General features: G+C 42.6%; 1 protein-coding gene across 2 annotated transcripts in view; it reads right to left on the bottom strand.

The window, feature by feature from the left end:
- kpnb3 (karyopherin (importin) beta 3) overlaps nt 1–22,310 on the bottom strand; it is a 131,836-nt gene that overhangs the window by 80,624 nt on the left and 28,902 nt on the right. For both annotated transcript variants that reach the window (XM_060898618.1, XM_060898619.1), the window contains exons 8-10: nt 13,820–13,940; nt 7,447–7,534; nt 641–747 (exon numbers count right to left, since the gene is read on the bottom strand). In XM_060898618.1, the coding sequence (XP_060754601.1) occupies nt 641–747; nt 7,447–7,534; nt 13,820–13,940 (316 nt within the window). The remainder of the gene's footprint in view (nt 1–640; nt 748–7,446; nt 7,535–13,819; nt 13,941–22,310) is intronic.

Here is a 22,310-nt window from a genome sequence, read left to right as displayed (position 1 = left end):
ATGATATGAAGGGCCTCTTTCGGCTTCCGTACGGATGAAACAACGTGTGTGTGCTTTTTGTTGTCAGTGTACAGTCTGTATTTCTGGTGGTCATTTATTCAGTCGAATCGTATAAAACACGCGAGGCAGTTGAGAAAGAAACAAACGAATCTCCGTTCTTCACTATTTTATTCAGCGAAGACATCGATTGAGGTGTGAGACTTTGCGCATTATATTTGTATCGATACAGAGCCGCTTCATCTGTCCACACTACAGCGAAGCACTACAGTACCGATACTGTACCGGTACGAAACCCATACATTTGTGGGTTTCGTACCGATACAGTTATGCCGCTACAGTACCGGTATAGTTGCTAGTGTGGACAGGTGTTGCAGTACGAAAGTAGTTTCATATCGGTACAAAATTCCCTAGTGTGGACAGGGTATAATTGGGCAGTACTCTCTTGACCCAAAAAAAAGCTACACTCCTCTCTCTTGCTGGAGCCACAAGGAGGAGTACTACCTTCTTGACCAAGTTTTGAAGAATCATCCAAATTAAAAAAAAAAAAAAAAAAAAAAGTGTATAGTGCATGCTCCAGCAAGAACAATTAAGTTAATTACTGGACCTTTAAAAATTGTGATGCGGGTCTGTATGAACTTACGGTTCTGGAGCATTTGCATTATGTGCTGTTTAATCATGGGCAGCACAATTTTGCCTCCAAGGCCACAGGCAATTCTGTCGAGAGCACTCTCACCTGCCACAGCATTACTGGGAAGGGGGGGAAAAATATTATAATAAAATATTCAGTGAAGCCTAATAAAAGACACACAAACATCCCACCCCAAGAGTTACTCTGAATGCACAATATCCCCCCGGCAACTCTGCTATAACTAGTAAAATGTGACTGAATTGAACAAAATTGCAATACATGTATTACTGACATAGAACAAGGAATCCTGCCAAGTCTCATGAAATTCCTCCACAATTTGTGAGGAGGAGTTGATTTCAGAAGGTGAGCACCCTTCCCGGGACAGACTGATATCGCCATGACATAATCCCCCTTTGGTCAGCAGGGCATACAAATGAAGGAAGTTGATTTCAGAAAGCCAGCACACCTTGATGAAATTGCCAAAGTTTGTTAATAATCAAGCGCATAACTCTGGTCAAATTTGCCCAAATTAAACGAAATTTCAATATGCGTATTACCGTCATATAACAAAGCCTTTTGCCAAGTTTGGTGAAAGTCATCCAAAAATCGAGAGAGGAGGTGACTTCAGAAGAACCTACGCCCTCATGAAATTGTCCGTTATTTAAATCAAGGCTCAAAACTCTGGTAAAATTTTCATGAACGAAATTAAATCGCAATATGCCCATTACCATCATATAACAAGGCTTTTTGCCAAGCTTCGAGAAATTTGTCCAAAAATCGTGAGAGGAGTTGATGTCAGAAAGCGAGCGCACCTTCATGAAATTGTCAAAGTACAAGGTTATCAATCAAGGGCTGTAACTCTGGTAAAACGCGACCCAATTGAACGAAATTACAATATGCGCATTATTGATATACAACCCCGATTCCAAAAAAGTTGGGACAAAGTACAAATTGTAAATAAAAACGGAATGCAATAATTTACAAATCTCAAAAACTGATATTGTATTCACAATAGAACATAGACAACATATCAAATGTCGAAAGTGAGACATTTTGAAATTTCATGCCAAATATTGGCTCATTTGAAATTTCATGACAGCAACACATCTCAAAAAAGTTGGGACAGGGGCAATAAGAGGCTGGAAAAGTTAAAGGTACAAAAAAAGGAACAGCTGGAGGAACAAATTGCAACTCATTAGGTCAATTGGCAATAGGTCATTAACATGACTGGGTATAAAAAGAGCATCTTGGAGTGGCAGCGGCTCTCAGAAGTAAAGATGGGAAGAGGATCACCAATCCCCCTAATTCTGCGCCGACAAATAGTGGAGCAATATCAGAAAGGAGTTCGACAGTGTAAAATTGCAAAGAGTTTGAGCATATCATCATCTACAGTGCATAATATCATCAAAAGATTCAGAGAATCTGGAAGAATCTCTGTGCGTAAGGGTCAAGGCTGGAAAACCATACTGGGTGCCCGTGATCTTCGGGCCCTTAGACGGCACTGCATCACATACAGGCATGCTTCTGTATTGGAAATCACAAAATGGGCTCAGGAATATTTCCAGAGAACATCATCTGTGAACACAATTCACCGTGCCATCCGCCGTTGCCAGCTAAAACTCTATAGTTCAAAGAAGAAGCCGTATCTAAACATGATCCAGAAGCGCAGATGTCTTCTCTGGGCCAAGGCTCATTTAAAATGGACTGTGGCAAAGTGGAAAACTGTTCTGTGGTCAGACGAATCAAAATTTGAAGTTCTTTATGGAAATCAGGGACGCCGTGTCATTCGGACTAAAGAGGAGAAGGACGACCCAAGTTGTTATCAGCGCTCAGTTCAGAAGCCTGCATCTCTGATGGTATGGGGTTGCATTAGTGCGTGTGGCATGGGCAGCTTACACATCTGGAAAGACACCATCAATGCTGAAAGGTATATCCAGGTTCTAGAGCAACATATGCTCCCATCCAGACGACGTCTCTTTCAGGGAAGACCTTGCATTTTCCAACATGACAATGCCAAACCACATACTGCATCAATTACAGCATCATGGCTGCGTAGAAGAAGGGTCCGGGTACTGAACTGGCCAGCCTGCAGTCCAGATCTTTCACCCATAGAAAACATTTGGCGCATCATAAAACGGAAGATACGACAAAAAAGACCTAAGACAGTTGAGCAACTAGAATCCTACATTAGACAAGAATGGGTTAACATTCCTATCCCTAAACTTGAGCAACTTGTCTCCTCAGTCCCCAGACGTTTACAGACTGTTGTAAAGAGAAAAGGGGCTGTCTCACAGTGGTAAACATGGCCTTGTCCCAACTTTGAGATGTGTTGTTGTCATGAAATTTAAAATCACCTAATTTTTCTCTTTAAATGATACATTTTCTCAGTTTAAACATTTGATATGTCATCTATGTTCTATTCTGAATAAAATATGGAATTTTGAAACTTCCACATCATTGCATTCCGTTTTTATTTACAATTTGTACTTTGTCCCAACTTTTTTGGAATCGGGGTTGTACAACAAGGAATCTTGCCAAGTCTCATGAAATTCCTCCAAAAATCGTGAGAGGCGTTGATTTCAGAAGGTGAACACCCTTCCTGGGACAGATGGACATCGCCACGACATAATCCCCCTTCGGGCCTTTTGGCCAGCGGGGGATAAAACCCTTTCGTGCTCGGTCCATACAATTACGTTAGGAAAACGTAGTTGTGCTCAGGTACTCCTAGAAAAATCTGAACTAACAGGAGCGGCACTGGTGTTTAACTTAAGCAGACTGTCCTTCAGCATAAAGGCAGCAGCGTATCTGATAGTAAACGGATCACTTGCAGGAACAAAGAATGATTACAAACTGTGCACTAGAGCGCATGCCAAGTGTTCACTCTTTCGGGTTGCTACAGAACACTGATAGTGTTCAAATTACTCACTGCAGAAATTGCAGTTTAGTACGATAAACAAATTTAGGTCTACTTTAACCTACTAGATGTCACAGATGCACAGAACAAAGCTGATCAGGAAGAACCGTGTCTACAGGCTAGTTCAGAGCTTTAACAATCAGGTGTTACATCGTCACAGCACGATAACATTGATACTATTAGAATAAGGGTTGTTTCACAATCAGGGTACCAAGTGTGTGTCACAGGGGTCTAAAATTCAAATAGATTCAAACTGGTTCTTGTACCAGTTTTTAAGTGAAGGACAAGTTAAAGAGCAGATAGGCATGTGGAATAGTTTGTATTATAACAAGATTAAGTGTAGCTTTAAGCAGGGCTGGGAGAAACTAATGAAGTGATTCTCGGAGAGGACTTTTTTTTTTTTTTTTAACAATTCAGAATCCACTACTTCCATAGTGCTTTTAAATATAAGGCTGTAAGCTTTGTGTTAGTTGTCTCTAATATTTATGTCCCAATATCTTGACCACATTTTAGGATGAAAATCATTTTAGATATGTTATTTTATATTGAAAAATTAGCTGTCTCGGAGAGGACTTTTTTTTTGACACAATTCCATACTAATTTGATCAAAATAGTCTGAAAACTTGCTGGCATTCAACATTAAAGGAACAGTCCACCGTACTTCCGTAATGAAATATGCTCTTATCTGAATTGAGACGAGCTGCTCCGTACCTCTCCGAGCTTTGTGCGACCTCCCAGTCAGTCAGACGCAGTCAGACGCGCTGTCACTCCTGTTAGCAATGTAGCTAGGCTCAGCATGGCCAATGGTATTTTTTGGGGCTGTAGTTAGATGCGACCAAACTCTTCCGCGTTTTTCCTGTTTACATAGGTTTATATGACCAGTGATATGAAACAAGTTCAGTTACACAAATTGAAACGTAGCGATTTTCTATGCTATGGAAAGTCCGCACTATAATGACAGGCGTACTAACACCTTCTGTGCGCTTCGGCAGCGCATTGATACCTTCACTCCTCTTCGGGCACGGCCAGGCAGGCGAATGCCCTGGTCCGTCTGCCCTGTCTTTAAAAAAAAAAAAAGTACAACTCGAGCCCCATGGTAAAACTGGGACTTTGTCATTTTTCCGCATGAGGCCCATGGTAAAACCACACTTCCAGGAGGGGCTACCGTCTGCCTCCCAAGCCGGCCGAGAGCGCTCCTCGTTGGGCACGGCCAGGCGGGCGAATGCCCTGGTCCGTCCGCCCTGTCTATATTAAAAAAAAAAAAAAAGGTACAACTCCGAGTGAAGGTATCGATGCGCTGCCGAAGCGCGCAGAAGGTGTTAGTACGCCTGTCATTATAGTGCGGACTTTCCATAGCATAGAAAATCGCTACGTTTCAATTTGTGTAACTGAACTTGTTTCATATCACTGGTCATATAAACCTATGTAAACAGGAAAAACGCGGAAGAGTTTGGTCGCATCTAACTACAGCCCCAAAAAATACCATTGGCCATACTGAGCCTAGCTACATTGCTAACAGGAGTGACAGCGCGTCTGACTGACTGGGAGGTCGTGCAAAGCTCGGAGAGGTACGGAGCAGCTCGTCTCAATTCAGAGAACATCATTTTTCATTATGGAAGTACGGTGGACTGTTCCTTTAAAACTTAACTATGTTTCCAATGATATGGAACCAAATATGTGTTTTATGGTATAAAGAATGATGTAAGTGCATCCCTTTTGGAGCTACCTGTGGTCAAAAAAGCACTTTTTCTAAATGACACGAGTAATTTTGCTAAATATGACATATATTGCCATACATTCACCAAAAATAACATTATCACCAAATTTTTTTTTGCATGGTAAATAGAGCTATCACAGGGCTACAATAAACAACCAAGTTTATTTAGTCAAGCCTTTTGATATTGAAGATAATAAGTGTTAAATGTGATTTTTAGCTTGCGGACCCTGATTGTAAAACAACCCATAAATTATCACCAATTATTGAAGAAGCAGACATGCCAGTGGTGAAAGTTGGAGGATAATTTTAATGCATTTGGAAAACAATGTCTTGGCACATCCTTGTTGCGTATAACAATTTCTGGCCACACGTCTTAAGTAAACGTCAGAGGACTTCTGTAGTGATCATAATCAATCGGTTTGCGCAGGATATGTGATCACTACATAAATCACAGAGACAGAAGTTGATTCAAGTCATGATCAGTACAAACATCTGTTTGGAGGGTTTCAGGTGCTCCAGTTAAAGATTATTAAAAGGTGAGCTACATAGGAAAAAAAAAAAAAAAAAAAAGTGCGCTGCAACCGTGCAGTGCATTTCCTACACTGGATGCAAACGCCCTTAAGTTAAAGCAGATACGCAGAACCATGGCCTCACTTTCGGTTATAAAAATGCCTTGAGACCTCAAGAATGGCACAGGAATCGTTTTAAGCGTTAACAATAAATCTAAGTCGTCATTTTTACGATTAAAGTGATTTATATAGGTAGCGGTCTGAGTGAATGACCTTGACGTCCGTAACGTCACAGCAGGAAGTCTATCGGTCTCATCGCCATTTCCGCTATACTAAACACAGAGCTGACTGCAACTCCGAGCCTCCATTTTGAGCTAATTTATCGCCATGGCACATAGACATGCCAGCAACACGACAGAAGGTGGATTTACGCTGCGTTCATGGCCCAAGAATGTTCAACCTGCAAAGATTTGGACGCGTTTTGCGAGAACTTCATGGACACATTGGGCGCCTACGAAGTGGTCTCTCCTCTGCTCTGCACATTTTACTGAAGACTCGTACGAAACCTCTGATCTGTTGAGCGTTGGCTATAAGCCTGTATAGAAAGAGGGTGCAGTACCAACAATTAAAGAAAAGCAAGTTCAGTTGCACCAGTTCTCCCGGAGCGTGAGCCGAGGGTTGTTGGTAAAACCCGGGATGGGACATATCGCTTGGGCAGTGACCTCCCCGCGGTTGTTGCTAAAACTGGTGACTTTCTGTCCCGTCCCGGGTTTTAGTAATTGCCTGAGCTGAGCAGTAATGGCGGAGTACACGGTATGGAGGAAATAGTGAATGAGTGGAGCAGCCGTCTGATTTCTCCGCTGGATATTGCTGCCATCTCACCCTTACGTGGAAGAAGCGAATGAATGGAGAACTGAAAGTCAGATTGTTTCAAAACAAATAAGCCACAAGCTCGGCCTTCAAGAAGCGAGAACACAGACGGGTAAGCTCTGAATCTCAATTGGATACAAACAGACCACGTTGTTTCCCTGCGGTTAGATTAATCCATGTAACTTGTATTGTGTGTTTAAGTTAGCGGTATAAGATGATTTAATTTGCTTCAGAATGTGATTGTCTCAGTTCATCTGATTATTTAATGAGCCTTTTACGTTTTATCAGTGAAAATGCATGCAAGTTATAACACCCATCCTGTTTTAATGAGAGTCAACCCACAATCAGTGAAGTCAAATCAGTCTTAGTTGAGCGAGTCGGTAACGGGATTTCTTACTTTCACCATAAATTTTTATTTATTTATATGACTTTGGTCTATAGCTGTAAAAGGCCTCGGCCTTAAAACCGGTTCCCGCTGTGACGTCACGCACTCAGGGCTGGCTGGCTCAGCGGGGCAGCTTGAACGCCAACTTTGCGGTCGGTTTTAACTCTCAAAAATATATATTTAATTCCCATTTATGCAGCATACAAGAGTCAAGGATGGAAATACTATCCACTCAAATTTATTTAAAAATGAAAAAGGTTCTGTGTATCTGCTTTAAAAACCTGCTCCTTGAGAGCATCAATTTCAACACTTGCATACTGTGGTAGAGGTATAAAATAAAAAAAAAATAATAAAGTTTTCGGCCTAAAAATTCCCAATGTCTCCAACCCCCCCAAAAAATAAAAAACCCCTACAAATTCTTACCTGTCAAAATCATCATCTTCCAATTCATCTGCCATTGCCCACTCCTCATCCTCCTCCAAGTCCACCATCATGGACAACATCTGTGGCACTGCGGTGGAAGGGGGGGGGGGGGGGGGGGGGGGAAAGCAAACCTTTAAGTAGAAATGCATTACTAAAGGCATAATATATTTTGCATTTGTTTTTGCTGGACTGACCTTTATGGAACTATGAATACGGCACTCACTTCTCCCCCCACACAGCTTTAAAATTAGATCCTGTCTATGCAGTACAGTTCTCAAGTCTTAGGCCAAGTTTACATTAGACCGTATCTGTCTCGTTTTCTTCGCGGATGCACTGTCCGTTTACATTAAACCGCCAGCGTCCACGTATTCAATCCAGATCGTGTCAGCTCCGGTGCTGTGTAAACATTCAGAATACGCGGATACGCTGTGCTGAGCTCTAGCTGGCGTCTCATTGGACAACGTCACTGTGACATCCACCTTCCTGATTCGCTGGCGTTGGTCATGTGACGCGACTGACTGCTGAAAAACGGCGCGGACTTCCGCCTTGTATCGCCTTTCATTAAAGAGTATAAAAGTATGAAAATACTGCAAATACTGATGCAAATACTGCCCATTGTGTAGTTATGATTGTCTTTAGGCTTGCCATCCTTCCACTTGCAAGTGGTAAGTGATATGCGCTGGGATCACACACACAGCGGCTCAGTCCCGAATCACAGCTCGTGCACTTCACTCACGCGCTCTGTGAGCTGCGCAGGGCCGGAGTGCGCACCCTCCAGAGGGCACTCGCTGTTCAGGGCGGAGTGATTTGGAGCGCAGGATGCCTGCGGAGCCGAGCGTATCCGTGTATTGGCGTTGCTGTGTGCACACTAATCGTTTTAAAAACGTTAATCTGATGATCCGCCGATACGGTCTAATGTAAACCCCACCTTAGGTACCCAATTTTTAAGTACAAACTTTGCTACAGATTATTTTATATATGACTTCCATTTCCATACATTAGTTTTCCAGCACAGAATTCAGTGTTACGGAAAACGTGCGTCAGTAAAGAACGCAGCACGTTACACGGGAGACCACTTTTCAGACAAAAATGATAATGAAGGGCTGCTGGGTTTTGCTGCAAAATAAGAAGCAAGCGTGACAGTCGAAGGCGAGGCGAGGCGAGGCTCAGTCAGTCAAATCCATTTTAGACTGCATCTGATCCTTCTCGTTGCCCACATCATACAGGATCACATCTGATGTGTGGAAATTCTCGTTGGCTGCTATCGTAATGACATTGTACCCGAAAGTAGAAGTAATAGCTGACCGAAACGAAAACGCAGGGGAGTGAAAGGAGCTTGCTTATTTACCACATGCCAATCTGGAGCCACAGTAGAGGATTTATATTTAAAGAAAGACGGAAGCTTGCCTGATCTGCTTTATTTCATGCACCACTAAACTAACATGTTTCCCGAAAGCCTCTTAAAGGAAAAGGCAACTTTTGTACAAAATCACCACAAATAGATAGATAAATATATAAAGTAATCGATCATGGAATTTATAGAGAAAGAACAGACCGCATAACAGCATCTTTTAACTTTTAATAATACGGGCTTGCGCTGAGCTCAGCGAAGATGCGTTCCGCCATATTGATCTACTGCGTGACATCATGCGGCCCACCACTGAAAAGAACTCTTCAGTGCTTCATGGTAATAAGGTAAAAAACCAGTACAATCGCTTCTTCAAAGTTTCACCAAATGGTTTTATTTATGCAACTTAAAGCTCATAATACTGTAGAACTTTGGTTGAGTAAAAACACGGAGCAAAAACATGGCTGAATCCTGAATGACTCCTATTTGGATTTGTCCTACCAAGCCTACTGCGCATGCGCGAAGCGGCTCGGCTCGGTTTTCTGTTAGAATTTGGTAAAGAAAAAACTAAATAAATATTATTTACCAGCTTACCGGGTCCATGAACATAAATCTGACAGCTGACAAGGTCGGGATATAAACGAATCGAATACAAGCCCCCCGCCGGGACTCCTAATCGCAGTGATCTGCTTGTAAACACTGTTTTCATGGGCCCAGTGACGTCACAGATCAGAGGGAGGCGCATTAACGAAAGATTCTGATTGGTTTATAGTTGCCCACAATCTCAAAATGGCTGCCTCCTCCAACTTCGGCTCTTCTGTGTCAATTCATGATTTCAAAGTTAAAAATATTTTTTCATGTTCGATATATAATGGAAATAATTAACGGAATTGATTACGTACATGTTTTTCTCCTATTACACACCTGGTTTTGTACAAAAGTTGCCTTTTCCTTTAAGGCCAAGAGTGTCTTTAAAGCCTCAGTCACAACCGGCCGTACGTGCTCCTACGGCCGGTCTACGCGCAAAAAAAAAACGCAAGAAACGCACGGAGGGCGCGCGTGTGTGACGTGCTGATTTTCGAGCCGTAGACCGGCCGCAGAGGTTCTTTGCCATGTCAAACAAACTCTACGGGCGCTTACGTTTTTTTCAGGTTGCAAGACAAACTTACGGCCAGCATGCGTCTTTCTCCACAGGAAAAAAAAAAAAAAAAAAAAAAAAGCCCTGCAGCGACCTGGGAAACGCCAAAAATAATGATACGTCCGGTTGTGACCTAGGCAAAAATTCCCTCTTAAGATCCATTGTCAAGCTAACGTGGTTTTCCCGAACAACATCGTAGCCCAAGTAGTCCTTTAGTTTGCTCTGAATTTACGAGACACCCGGACCACTCCTTCACAACAAAGAGCGACTCGCTCACCGCCGAATACACAGAATGCGCTGCGGGACTCTCACAGCCAACGGCGGAAACTGGGGTTATTTTTTTTTTTGTACATTGCAAGTACATCAAATTAATTATTAAATAAATATACACAAAACATTATGAATATATTTCAACCTTATGGAATTACGAATGGATATCGGAATATCACCACATTCTAATCAAATTTAACTCTATTAGGTGAGTGAGTCTCACTTGATATGACATTTCTGCATCTGTGCGCACGCGCAAGATTTTTTTTTTAATCTATCCATACATCTCTGTTATACACACACACACACACACACACGTATATTAGTGCTGTCGAGCGATTAAAATATTTAATCGTGATTAATGTCGCGACTGTCATAGTTAACTCGCGATTAATCGCAATTTAATCGCACATTTTTGTCACATGAAAAACCATTGTAATTCTCTTATCAGCATAAAAACGTGAATGGGCTTGCTTTGTATTGCAAAGCATAACACGTCTTGTCACAGCCACTGCAAAGTGAAACCTAAGCCGAGCACCGGCGCGGGGCTAGCAAAAGAACCAAGAGTGAAGTGATCTACTGTTTGAGTTAGTCTACAACTCTAATCAGAGAGACAGGTTACACAGTGACGGTAGGCTTGACATGCTTGATTATAATATAAAGTACACTATTATATTAAGTTTAAGTTGTTCGTTGATAAATATTGCATTGAATCTGATCTTTACTGTTTCAGCTCACTTAACACATTTTGTACTTTTACACTTTCTGCCTGTTGATGCGTCGCGCTGTCCAATCAGAGGCGGGCACATTTGCATATTACAGGAAGGATTTCTGGGATAGCATTGAGTTTACAGTTCAGAGGGATCTGGCTTCTTTAGACGCTGTCTTCTTAAAACTGAATAAATATTTAAAAAGAGCCAAATGAGCCAGTCTTTTGAACGGCTCTTTTCAAAGAACGGATCACAAAGATGCGGATCCCATCAAAGAGCCATAAATCCCATCTCTACTAGCGCGCCCTGCCCGCGCTGGTTCTCGGGGGGGGGGCAGTGGACTCTGGCTGTGTGGGGCGCGGCATTACAGTCTAGCTGCTATCGTTTGTCTCTGTTCCAAGTTCCTGGCAGTTTCAAAAGCTTATGAAAAACCTACACGTCACAGAGCGTTAATCTCGCGATAAAAAAAATTATCGCCGTTAAAATTGAGTCAAGTTAACGCGTTAATAACGCGACATTTTTGACAGCACTAATATATATATATATATATATATATATATATTTATTTATGGGAGGGGGGGTTCAATTCAGCCTCCTTAGGTACACACTACACAGCTCGAAACCCCTCTCTCTCTCCATGCGCACTTACACGGGAGAGCATTGCCCACTTGGCATTGTGGAGAAGTGGTTGAAATAATCCTGACTGTGTTATCAGGTGGGGTGTAACACAGTGAAATGAATGGGCATGGGGAACACATTTACTTATTTAGTTTATTATTTCCTCATTCATTTAATTAAAAAAAAATAAAATAAGCCACCCTGCTTTGAATTGTAAAAAAATTGCCCAAAAACGTTTAGTTACCATATGCATGCGTAATGCTTCCAGAAGACTCATTTTAAGCGCTTCATAATACTGCATTGCATTTTTGTTCAAAACGAACGCCATGTGACCTTATCGACTGGATTTAGCAACCACTAATGCCTTCAGCAACGACAGTACGATCAACCTTTAACAACTAACGCCTATATCAGGGACGCGCACTGCAAAGACCCTTGGTCCCGTTGCTCTTTGGACTCCTTACGAGTGAGTTCGGGAAAACCACGGACAGAGAACATTCGCTGCTTAAAGGGGTACCAAATATATACAGTTGCTGATGTGACAAAGTAACGTATTCTTAAGTATTCTATCAAATTTATATACTAGAAAACAACGAAATATCTTGGTAATTGTAAATATAATACTTTATACGCTAAACCGCACAAGAGTCGCCATTTTTAAAAGACCGTGACGTCAGCGCTCCCCACTGCACTAGCGGAACTCTCCGAAATAGAGGAGATAAGCGTGTAATCATGGCGTCGGGCGCATCAAGTGAAAGCGACGGCTCTGTCGAATCATACGAAGAGATCCCGCAAGACACACTGCAAGCAGGCTATGGCTTAGAAGGGTACCAGTTTGAACCTAGGAGAGGTACTCTGTAGTGGAAGTTCATTATGTCTAACTATTAAAGCTATTTTAAGTTCGTTTCTTAAGACAAGGATTTTTTAAGATGTTACCTTGTTGACAGTTTCGGCGAGAATCTTCCGCCTTCTTCAAAACAGTCACCAGATGTCGAGTGGTGACGTGCCTTATCAGCTGATGTTACGCTACGGAGGCGTGAACGTCCCGCCCAATTTGACAGGTAGTTCACGCCTCCTGCTGTCAGGTCGCTCCCCCAGGACACATCTGGTGACTGTTTTGAAGAAGACGGAAGATTCTCGCCGGAACTGTCAACAAGGTAACATCTTAAAAAATCCTTGTCTTAAGAAACGAACTTAAAATAGCTAGGAGAGGTACTCTCGACTCCGGTGATGAAATAAGAGAAGAAAGCTTGGATGACACTGATGCTGACCATGGGCATGGCGAGTGTGGGGCAGAGCGTCTGCGTGCAGGTGACACGGCGTGGTGCTCGTGCGGAAAATGTAACGTGGAGTTGCTCACGAGTCCAGCAGAATTTATGTGCTGCAATGAGATAGGCGCCACCCGTGGACTTGCGAAATCGTCGCAAGAGGCAGAAACAGGTATTTCACACGTGCTATTCCCAACCTCAATGAGCCAACACAACTGGGCACATACATACGTCATGAGTGTTACGCAGAGAAAATGAACGTGCATTCTGATTGGATAAAATTAATATCATGGCGGGCTGTTCAAACTGCGGAAATAGTTTGCTCGAGCTACTTTCAAAACACTATAACTTTCCAACCTTAGAACAAAAAAACTTTTGTAAGTCTTGAATAAGGTTCGTTAATGTGTGTTTTATTGTTATATTTACTCGATATATTGCCCTCTGTTCCCCTTTAAGAGAGTCTCTCAACTCGCTCTTTAGCCTTAAAGGGCCACGTTATCGGGAAACCCACCCCAGAGCAGTCGGGCCTTAAACTACACAAATAATATTTCAAAACGGAATGGATTTGTAAAAAATTGGATCTTGCGATTTTCGGCTGTTCAGATTCCAATCAGATATGCAAACTCGATCGGATTTGGACTTAGGGCCTGAACAGAACATCTGAACAAAGTCTCCAGAAGAACCGTGCTGGTTCTGCAAGATGCTCAATAAAACTTGGCCAATTTCTTTACAAAACTGCACCAGAGACTTTTTTTTTTTAAATCAGCAAAGTGTCATCACACCAAACACTTCCTTTACTGCGCTGCACGTGCCCAAGACTTTTGCACGGAACTCTACATGGGGATATGCATGCACAGCCAATACAAAGACACAAATAAAAACTTTGTCCACATAAACGTGCGTGTATTGTGAGTCAGGTAAATTTCTGCAGAGATTTAATAAAGCTCGGCACTCATGTGACCAACCTGGTTTCATTCCCCCCACACACACTTCATATTAATATTAGTGTTGTGTCCATTACCACTCTGAGCCACAATGGCGGTGTGTTTCCTCAACATGGCAGCAGCAGTTTCAGAGAGCGTTACAATAACTTCAAGCGCCAGCTGCCTCTGCATGTTTGTCAGACTTGTATCCGCACACAGCTAAAAGGAACACACAAAAAAAGTTGCTTTTTTAAAAAAAATAATAATTTGCTCAAATCATTGCATAAAACAGACATTTTCATTTAACATAACCCCCCAAGAGCACAGCGTCTGCAGGCTGACACCTTTATATTTACATAAACACCGATGTACAATGGACAGTTTCTGCGTTTGCCATATGGAAGGAAATCTGTCCATTAGACAAACAAGCATTATGACCTTTACCTCTTAAGGCCATTATTAAAAAATGTTCTGTTTCCGGTCCACCGGCCGGGTGAGTGCTGTGTGTGCGGTTGAAATTTTTTTTTTAACGCCGGTTTTGACATTTTTTTCGGGTTCGTAAATCTAAACTCGAACTTGACATTTCCACATTCCCAGGCCTTTCCACTAAGGCTCATACTAGCCAGCCATGACAAATAAGTAGCCAGCCGGGGGGAGTGAACACAAAATAAACTCCTGTGCACGCAGTTCCCAGGATTAAATGTATTTTCCACAGACCCTTTATTTATTCACTTTACTCAAATACAAAGTAAAATGGCAGTAAATCTTCTTTTCTTGCGTATTGCATCATGAGGCGTTCCTGGCTTGTAAATCTCTTATTTTCGGTGCATGACACATTCACGCAGCTGAGCATGCTATGAATTAACAACGACAACGGTCTGCAGTGGGGCGACACAATTACACACTCAGCCAACATTTCTCCATTTGTGTATGAAAATACACTCCAACCACTCAGTTTGGTTTCATTTACAACCAGCGGTGTCTTTTGATGCCAGCACGTAATTGAACGAGAGAAGACTGGTTTACCGGAGACAAAATAAGCATCATCTCTGCTTCTGTTCCCTCCGACGGCCCCGACACACTACTGCCTCCGCCGAGTGCACGCGCACACACCGCATGTCGGGGCCGCGGATGAGTTACTCTCCCTTGATCAACGAAGTCGGCGGGGAATTTGTGGTTATTATCGGTACAAACAGCGCGAATCACAACTTAAATGAGTGCGGTTCAGTTTGACATTATTGTCAGTCCGTTAGATAAACATTTAATTTTATTAAAATCGAAAATTAATATTTAGAGCCTGTGGGCTACAAAAATAAGTCATTAAAGTAGCCGGCTGGACTTAATTGTGTGGCCGGCAGCCGGCGCTTGTGGAAAGCCCTGCATTCCGCGCAGAATATAGAACTGAATCAGCTCTGCGCATGCGCCGTGCGGCACAAAAAAAAATGGCAGCCACCATGAAGGAAGCAGATCCGGAGTTTTCAAACATTTGCTTAAGTGTGAAATCGCAAAATGGTATTCTAGCGAACAACAAAATAGTAAAGATTCAGAAAAACAAATCATTCAGTGATCATTTTAATAGTGTAATTTCATCCGAACTCGGCCTAACGCTCGATTTAGAACTACAAAAAGTCCGTGTGTCGGACATTTTAAGTACCTTTGTAAAAGTTTTGCAAATGTTGCAGTCAGCATTTAAAATGCTAACAAAGTTTTTGTACAAGTTTCAGTTGATTAAACCGTCATTTTATTAAGTGTCTGCTTTTGTAATAAAGTACTGAAAGAAAAAGCAAACAGCATTGCGATTTCTTATCCATTCATAAAAAAATCCCTCCCTCCCGACTGAAAATTTTTTTGCTCACCCGGTGGACAGAAACGGATTTTATTTTTTTTTTAAGGATGGCCTAATATTGGAAGGACGAACAGAAAGGAAGAAAAAGTGTTTCCACATTTAATGGCTTTGTAAAAGTCCGAGAAGAAATATATAGCCTGTCCTACAACACAACACTCAAGCCCTTTGATATATTTTGACTGCGTGTGCATCTCCGCCCCCCCCCCGGGATATCCCAGAGGATGACGTGATCCGGCATGGGGATTTACAGATTGCGAACGTAGTCATGACATTTAAAGAATATAATAAAAAGGAGATTGCCAGCAACAATGGCTACACGTTTGAGCCCACTGCACCGGTCTCAGTCATCAACCAACACCCAGAGCTGCCAACAATGAAGAGGATCAACGTGGGTGAATACTAAAGGGTGAATACACAGGAAGAGACCAGCAGTGACCATGGAATGTTTGTGAAATTCAGCAGGTTGTAACGATGACCGGCAAAATGATCATTAGCAGTAAGAGATGAGCAGGTATCGAGTAAAATTAATGCCAACTTTGAGGTGACGCAATTGAGGCGACTACCAATAGGACACGAAGGATACAGTGGACCGACAGATGACTCCGACATTGACAAATATAAAAAACATAGCCGCAAGCAATGAGGGAGGCCCTGGCAGCTCTGGTTCCGCAACCAGTCACACGTTATCATACAACGCACATGCATCTGAGATGTGAGAAAAGCCTGGGTATCTGATGCACAGGCCTAGAAATTCCCCCACTAGCCAGCCGGATTAGTTCCCTTCCAGAGTAACTCGCCAAACAGAAAATCAGCTCGCCAAAATTTGTTCATGTACGAATTTTACTTCTGTCAAAAATAACACGAGAGTAGTTACCATTGCTCATGACTAATGTGCATTTATTTCAAGACCTGAGTATTTTGATATTGTTGTTAAATACATAAATGAGAACAACACAGAGCACCATAATATAATATCAACAAATAATATATTGGAAAACTTGGCAACTTGGTGTATGGGTATTGAAAACAAATCTACTTACTGCCATGACTATAGCACCCGAAATATATCCAACATGTTTTCTGTATTTAACCATTTATGAGAGAGAAAGCATTAGGAGCTTCATATTGACGAGGAATCAACTTGAAAAAAATTAATTATTCCATAAAAATCGTATTGCAGCCAAGGCCTACCCTGCTCCCACGTTTGCTTATAAGTCCTTTGTCGTTTCTCCTTCTGGTACGCTTTATTGGCGGCCTTTTTTCTCCTCTTCAGACCGAGGTCGCTTTGTCCCCGTCTCTGGCGGTTCTGTACACCTTTCAGAAAATTCCACATCGCAACGTAGCTTTGGCAGATGTAGATGTAAACAACACGCGTTTAAATGGGCGATAACGTGGCCACATCTAATGAACTTGATAACGTGATGTGGCAGTGGGGGCGTGGCCAAGCGTCGGTCTGTGAATGGAGGGCGGAGTCAGGGAAGGTAAGTGGTGGAATCATTGCACCTGATGGGGATTAACCTGTGTTTGTGTGTCTTCCCCAGCAACCGCGCCATTTAAAAGGAGAGGAGAGCAGAGAAAGGGAGCTCTCTCTCCCCAACCAGAACACACGTGCGCGCGGCTGGGAAGTGATAAAAGGCTGAAAAGCTAGCAATAAATAGTTCATTGAGAACTCCGTTCTGGCCTGCCGTGCTTCTGTGCTCCACCCACCTGGTCCAATACTACACGTGATTACCGCAATATTCAACGAGATGCGTTATATGCATGCGCAGTAGGTAAAAAAACCCGACAGCCTGACTCGTACACGACAAGATTCAGAATTCTTCGGTATTTTCCGTCCTGCCGATTAACACAGACACAGCACACACTTAATACGTGGCAGTGTTAGTTGACCGCAAGTCTGAATCTTCGCTTCGTATATATTTTTTATTTTTCAATTAGCCAGCCGGGCTGACTAGTGACCAGAATTCCCCACCAAATGACAAATTAAGTCGCCTCGGGCGACCGGACCACCGCGAATTTCGAGCCCTGGATTACTGTCCAGGTCCAAATGATGGCACTATACCAGAGGGTCACTTTGGGCATGTGGATCTCATCAGAACCATCATATCCTATAACCTGTGAAGTTTCAACCATATCAGGCAACGCATGGCAAATTTAAGACGTTTCCTGTTTGCGTGGCTTAACGTATAAATTTATGGTTTCACCTTTTCAACATCCATCTTGCAAGATATCGCAAATCCCTTCGCAATTCAACTGGCTAACACTGCGTACATTACAGTTTTGTTCGTCTTGGGGAACCCCACACACTGACCAATTTAGATAAATTTCATGAGTTTTTGCCCATGGGAATCATCTCAAAAATGGGAAACTGTTGAAAAATAATTAAGAATCTGTACAAAAACAAACAATAAGGCCTTGCACCTCCAGTGCTCCGGCCCTAATAAGAGGGATACCTAGGCAGCCAGAGTCCGGAATGTCCATTAGCAACCACGGCCTCGTTCACATTTAACAATTAGCTTTTGGTGAACAAGTGAATATTGGTGAATAATAAGACGAAGTTGAGGTCATTATTCACAGAGTCCGAGATCGAGAATTATTTTAATATAAAATACATGTGATTTAAGGCATGTGCAGACTTGCTGCTCATCTATGCAGACTCAAAATACTTCGTTTTGAAATCAATAAAATCTCAATTCCATCTTCCCTTTGAATAGTTTTAGACCAAACTTCATAGCATTTTTAGGAACAGCGTTTTCCTTCATAAATTGTCATTCTTCCTCACTTACAGCGATGAAGCGATTGGCCGCCATTTTGCAGTCTCGCTCGAGGTGATTATGGAGCAGAGTCCATAAATGTGGCCTAGGCCACACTGAAGGGCTGCCTTTATTCTACAGTGGTGCTTGAAAGTTTGTGAACCCTTTAGAATTTTCTATATTTCTGCATAAATATGACTTAAAACATCATCAGATTTTCACACAAGTCCTAAAAGTAGATAAAGAGAACCCAGTTAAACAAATGAGACAAAAATATTATACTTGGTCATTTATTTATTGAGGAAAATGATCCAATATTACATATCTGTGAATGGCAAAAGTATGTGCACCTTTGCTTTCAGTATCTGGTGTGACCCCCTTGTGCGGCAATAACTGCAACTAAACGTTTCCGGTAGCTGTTGATCAGTCCTGCACACCGGCTTGGAGGAATCTTAGCCCATTCCTCCATACAGAACAGCTTCAACTCTGGGATGTTGGTGGGTTTCCTCACATGAACTGCTCGCTTCAGGTCCTTCCACAACATTTCCATTGGATTAAGGTCAGGACTTTGACTTGGCCATTCCAAAACATTAACTTTATTCTTCTTTAACCGTTCTTTAGGAGAGCGACTTGTGTGCTTAGGGTCGTCGTCTTGCTGCATGACCCACCTTCTCTTGATTTCAGTTCACGGACAGATGTCCTGACATTTTCCTTTAGAATTCACTGGTATAATTCAGAATTCATTGTTCCATCAATGATGGCAAGCCGTCCTGGCCCAGATGCAGCAAAACAGGCCCAAACCATGATATTACCATCACCATGTTTCACAGATGGGATAAGGTTCTTATGATGGAATGCAGTGTTTTCCTTTCTCCAAACATATCATCTCTAGCCACTTTATCCTGTTCTACAGGGTCACAGGCAAGCTGGAGCCTATCCCAGCTGACTACGGGCGAAAGGCGGGGTACACCCTGGACAAGTCGCCAGGTCATCACAGGGCCGACACACAGACAACCATTCACACTCACACCTACGCTCAACTTAGAGTCACCAGTTAACCTAACCTGCATGTCTTTGGACTGTGGGGGAAACCCATGCGGACACGGGGAGAACATGCAAACTCCGCGCAGAAAGGCTCTCGTTGGCCACAGGGCTTGAACCCGGACCATCCTGCTGTGAGGCGACAGCGCTAACCACTACACCACCATGCCGCCTTCTCCAAACATAACGCTTCTCATTTAAACCAAAAAGTTCTATTTTGCTCTCATCCGTCCACAAAACATTTTTCCAATAGCCTTCTGGCTTGTCCACATGATCTTTAGCAAACTGCAGACGAGCAGCGGCTTTCTCCTTGCAACCCTGCCATGCAGTGTTCTCCTGATGGTGGACTCACAAACATTTAACATTAGCCAATGTGAGAGAGGCCTTCAGTTGCTTAGAAGTTACCCTGGGGTCCTTTGTGACCTCGTAACAATGGTCTTGAATTTCCTCCATTTGTACACAATCTGTCTGACTGTGGATTGGTGGAGTCCAAACTCTTTAGAGATGGTTTTGTAACCTTTTCCAGCCTCATGAGCATCAACAACGCTTTTTCTGAGGTTCTCAGAAATCTCCTTTGTTCCTGCCATGATGCACTTCCACAAACATGTTGTGAAGCTCAGACTTTGATAGATCCCTGTTCTTTAAATAAAACAGGGTGCCCACTCACACCTGATTGTCATCCCATTGATTGAAAACACCTGACTCTAATTTCACCTTCAAATTAACTGCTAATCCTAGAGGTTCACATACTTTTGCCACTCACAGATATGTAATATTGGATCATTTTCCTCAATAAATAAATGACCAAGTATAATATTTTTGTCTCATTTGTTTAACTGGCTTCTCTTTATCTACTTTTAGGACTTGTGTGAAAATCTGATCATGTTTTAGGTCATATTTATGCAGAAATATAGAAAATTCTAAAGGGTTCACAAACTCAAGCACCACTGTACAGTAGATATTAAAGCAGTCCGTGTTTAAGAGGGTGCTCCTGGGTCCTTCACATTCTCTCCGAATTCTTATTCCCCAAACTTGTGTGCATGTTACAGACTACAGACAGATACATAGGTGTGTACACAAACAGAAAAGGGGCACTTATTTGATTGCTTAATCCTTTATCTGAGGGTCCTATTTGCCTTCACAATCTTTGGTTTCGTTTGCCCAGAAGATTTCCTATCAAACAAACAAACAATCCCATAGCATTTTGTAAGAGATGAAGAACTGAGGTTTCCTAACTTCATCATTAAAACCAAACAAGTAAAAGCAGCTGCCCAATCTTTCCCGGAGTTTAAAGAATAACTAGTGCTTTGGTTTGAAGAGAAAAGGGAATGCATGGTTTGGCTCTCTGGTAACGACTATATTTCACCTGACTCCGTCAACATTTTGTGGCAAGCCTGCTTTGCGCCAACATATTGAGAGCCAAACCCACAGAGCTGCATTTAAACACACGTGTTTTACAGAACACTGTCAAACGTGGAATATCAGAACAATATATGTGCATAAAGTTTCCCTTTCTTCTTACAAGACAGGACACGACGTCCCACTCAAAGTTAATTCATCAGTGCTACTTAGGACCATGTCTGAAAAACGCAAAACAAGGAGCGTCTCAAACATCTTGGGTATTTTAATTTGCCTGGAACACGCCAAGTTTTGGTTGCGTCTTTTTCCCCATACAGGAAGTGCATCACTGCCTCCTGCCAGTGTAAAAAAAAAAAAAAAGAAAAAAGTGAATTTGGTCTTTGCAAATGGAAATTATGTATATGCTTATTTGCATACAGGGCAAGTTGGTGAGATCTGATCGCAAGTCTTCACTCAAGACACATGTGGAGACGCATTCTAACGCTGGGTATGAACAGATTTACTTCCACCTGTAGCTTGATCACCCAGGACGCGTATTAACGCCGCGTGTGAATAAGGCTCAACTGTTCGCTACAAAGCAGTGAGCGACAAGTAAATTGCTTTAGACATGAACAGCCATGGGGCGGCATGGTTGTGTAAGTGGTTAGCGCTGTCGCCTCACAGCAAGAAGGTCCGGGTTCGAGCCCCGGGGCCGGTGAGGGCCTTTCTGTGCGGAGTTTGCATGTTCTCCCCGTGGGTTTCCTCCGGGTGCTCCGGTTTCCCCCACAGTCCAAAGATATGCAGGTTAGGTTAACTGGTGACTCTAAATTGACCGTAGGTGTGAATGTGAGTGTGAATGGTTGTCTGTGTCTATGTGTCAGCCCTGTGATGACCTGGCGACTTGTCCAGGGTGGACCCCGCCTTTTGCCCGTAGTCAGCTGGGATAGGCTCCAGCTTGCCTGCGACCCTGTAGAACAGGATAAAGCGGCTACAGATAATGAGATGAGATGTAGAGAAAAGTAGTTTTAAAACGTGTTGGAACTCGGTAAATTTACTCCCAATCTCAACTCCAAATTGTACACTCAACTCAAAATACAGCAAAATTAACTATTTGAGGAAAATACTTTTAACTCTGAAAAAAATTGCTCAGTCATTTTTCGTGTATGCACCACAGCGCGCACAACCAATCTGCTTATCAGAAAATATTTACACTTACTCGAGTTGATCTTGGGCTGGATCGAGTTGAAGTTTTATATATTAAAAAAAAAAAAAAAAAAAGGGGGGGGGGGGGGGGGGGGGGGGAAGAGACATGGACCACTCATTAGTGTCGCGGTTCTCAAGATTGAGTCATGAATTAAATCGCTGTCCTGAATCATCCAAAGCACATAAAATCCGTGTGCCATCCCGCAACAAGTTATACCTCCAAATAGCCTAAACTACTTCAGGCAGATTTTAACCCGTTTACGGCGGGTGTTCTCACGGCAAAAGAAAAACCAATCGATACTGAAAGAGTGAAAGTGATTACCATGCCGTTACCATGCGAATAGTCTTATGAAATGTGTAAGAGGGCGCTCATTGCTCCGACTCTGGTGTGACTGAGTAAGGGGACAA

The sequence above is a fragment of the Neoarius graeffei genome, chromosome 18, assembly GCF_027579695.1.
Source record: "Neoarius graeffei isolate fNeoGra1 chromosome 18, fNeoGra1.pri, whole genome shotgun sequence".
Classification (NCBI taxonomy): Eukaryota; Metazoa; Chordata; class Actinopteri; order Siluriformes; family Ariidae; genus Neoarius; species Neoarius graeffei.
The sequence above is the reverse complement of the archived record's forward strand: the minus strand, read 5'-3'. Positions and strand labels throughout refer to the sequence as shown.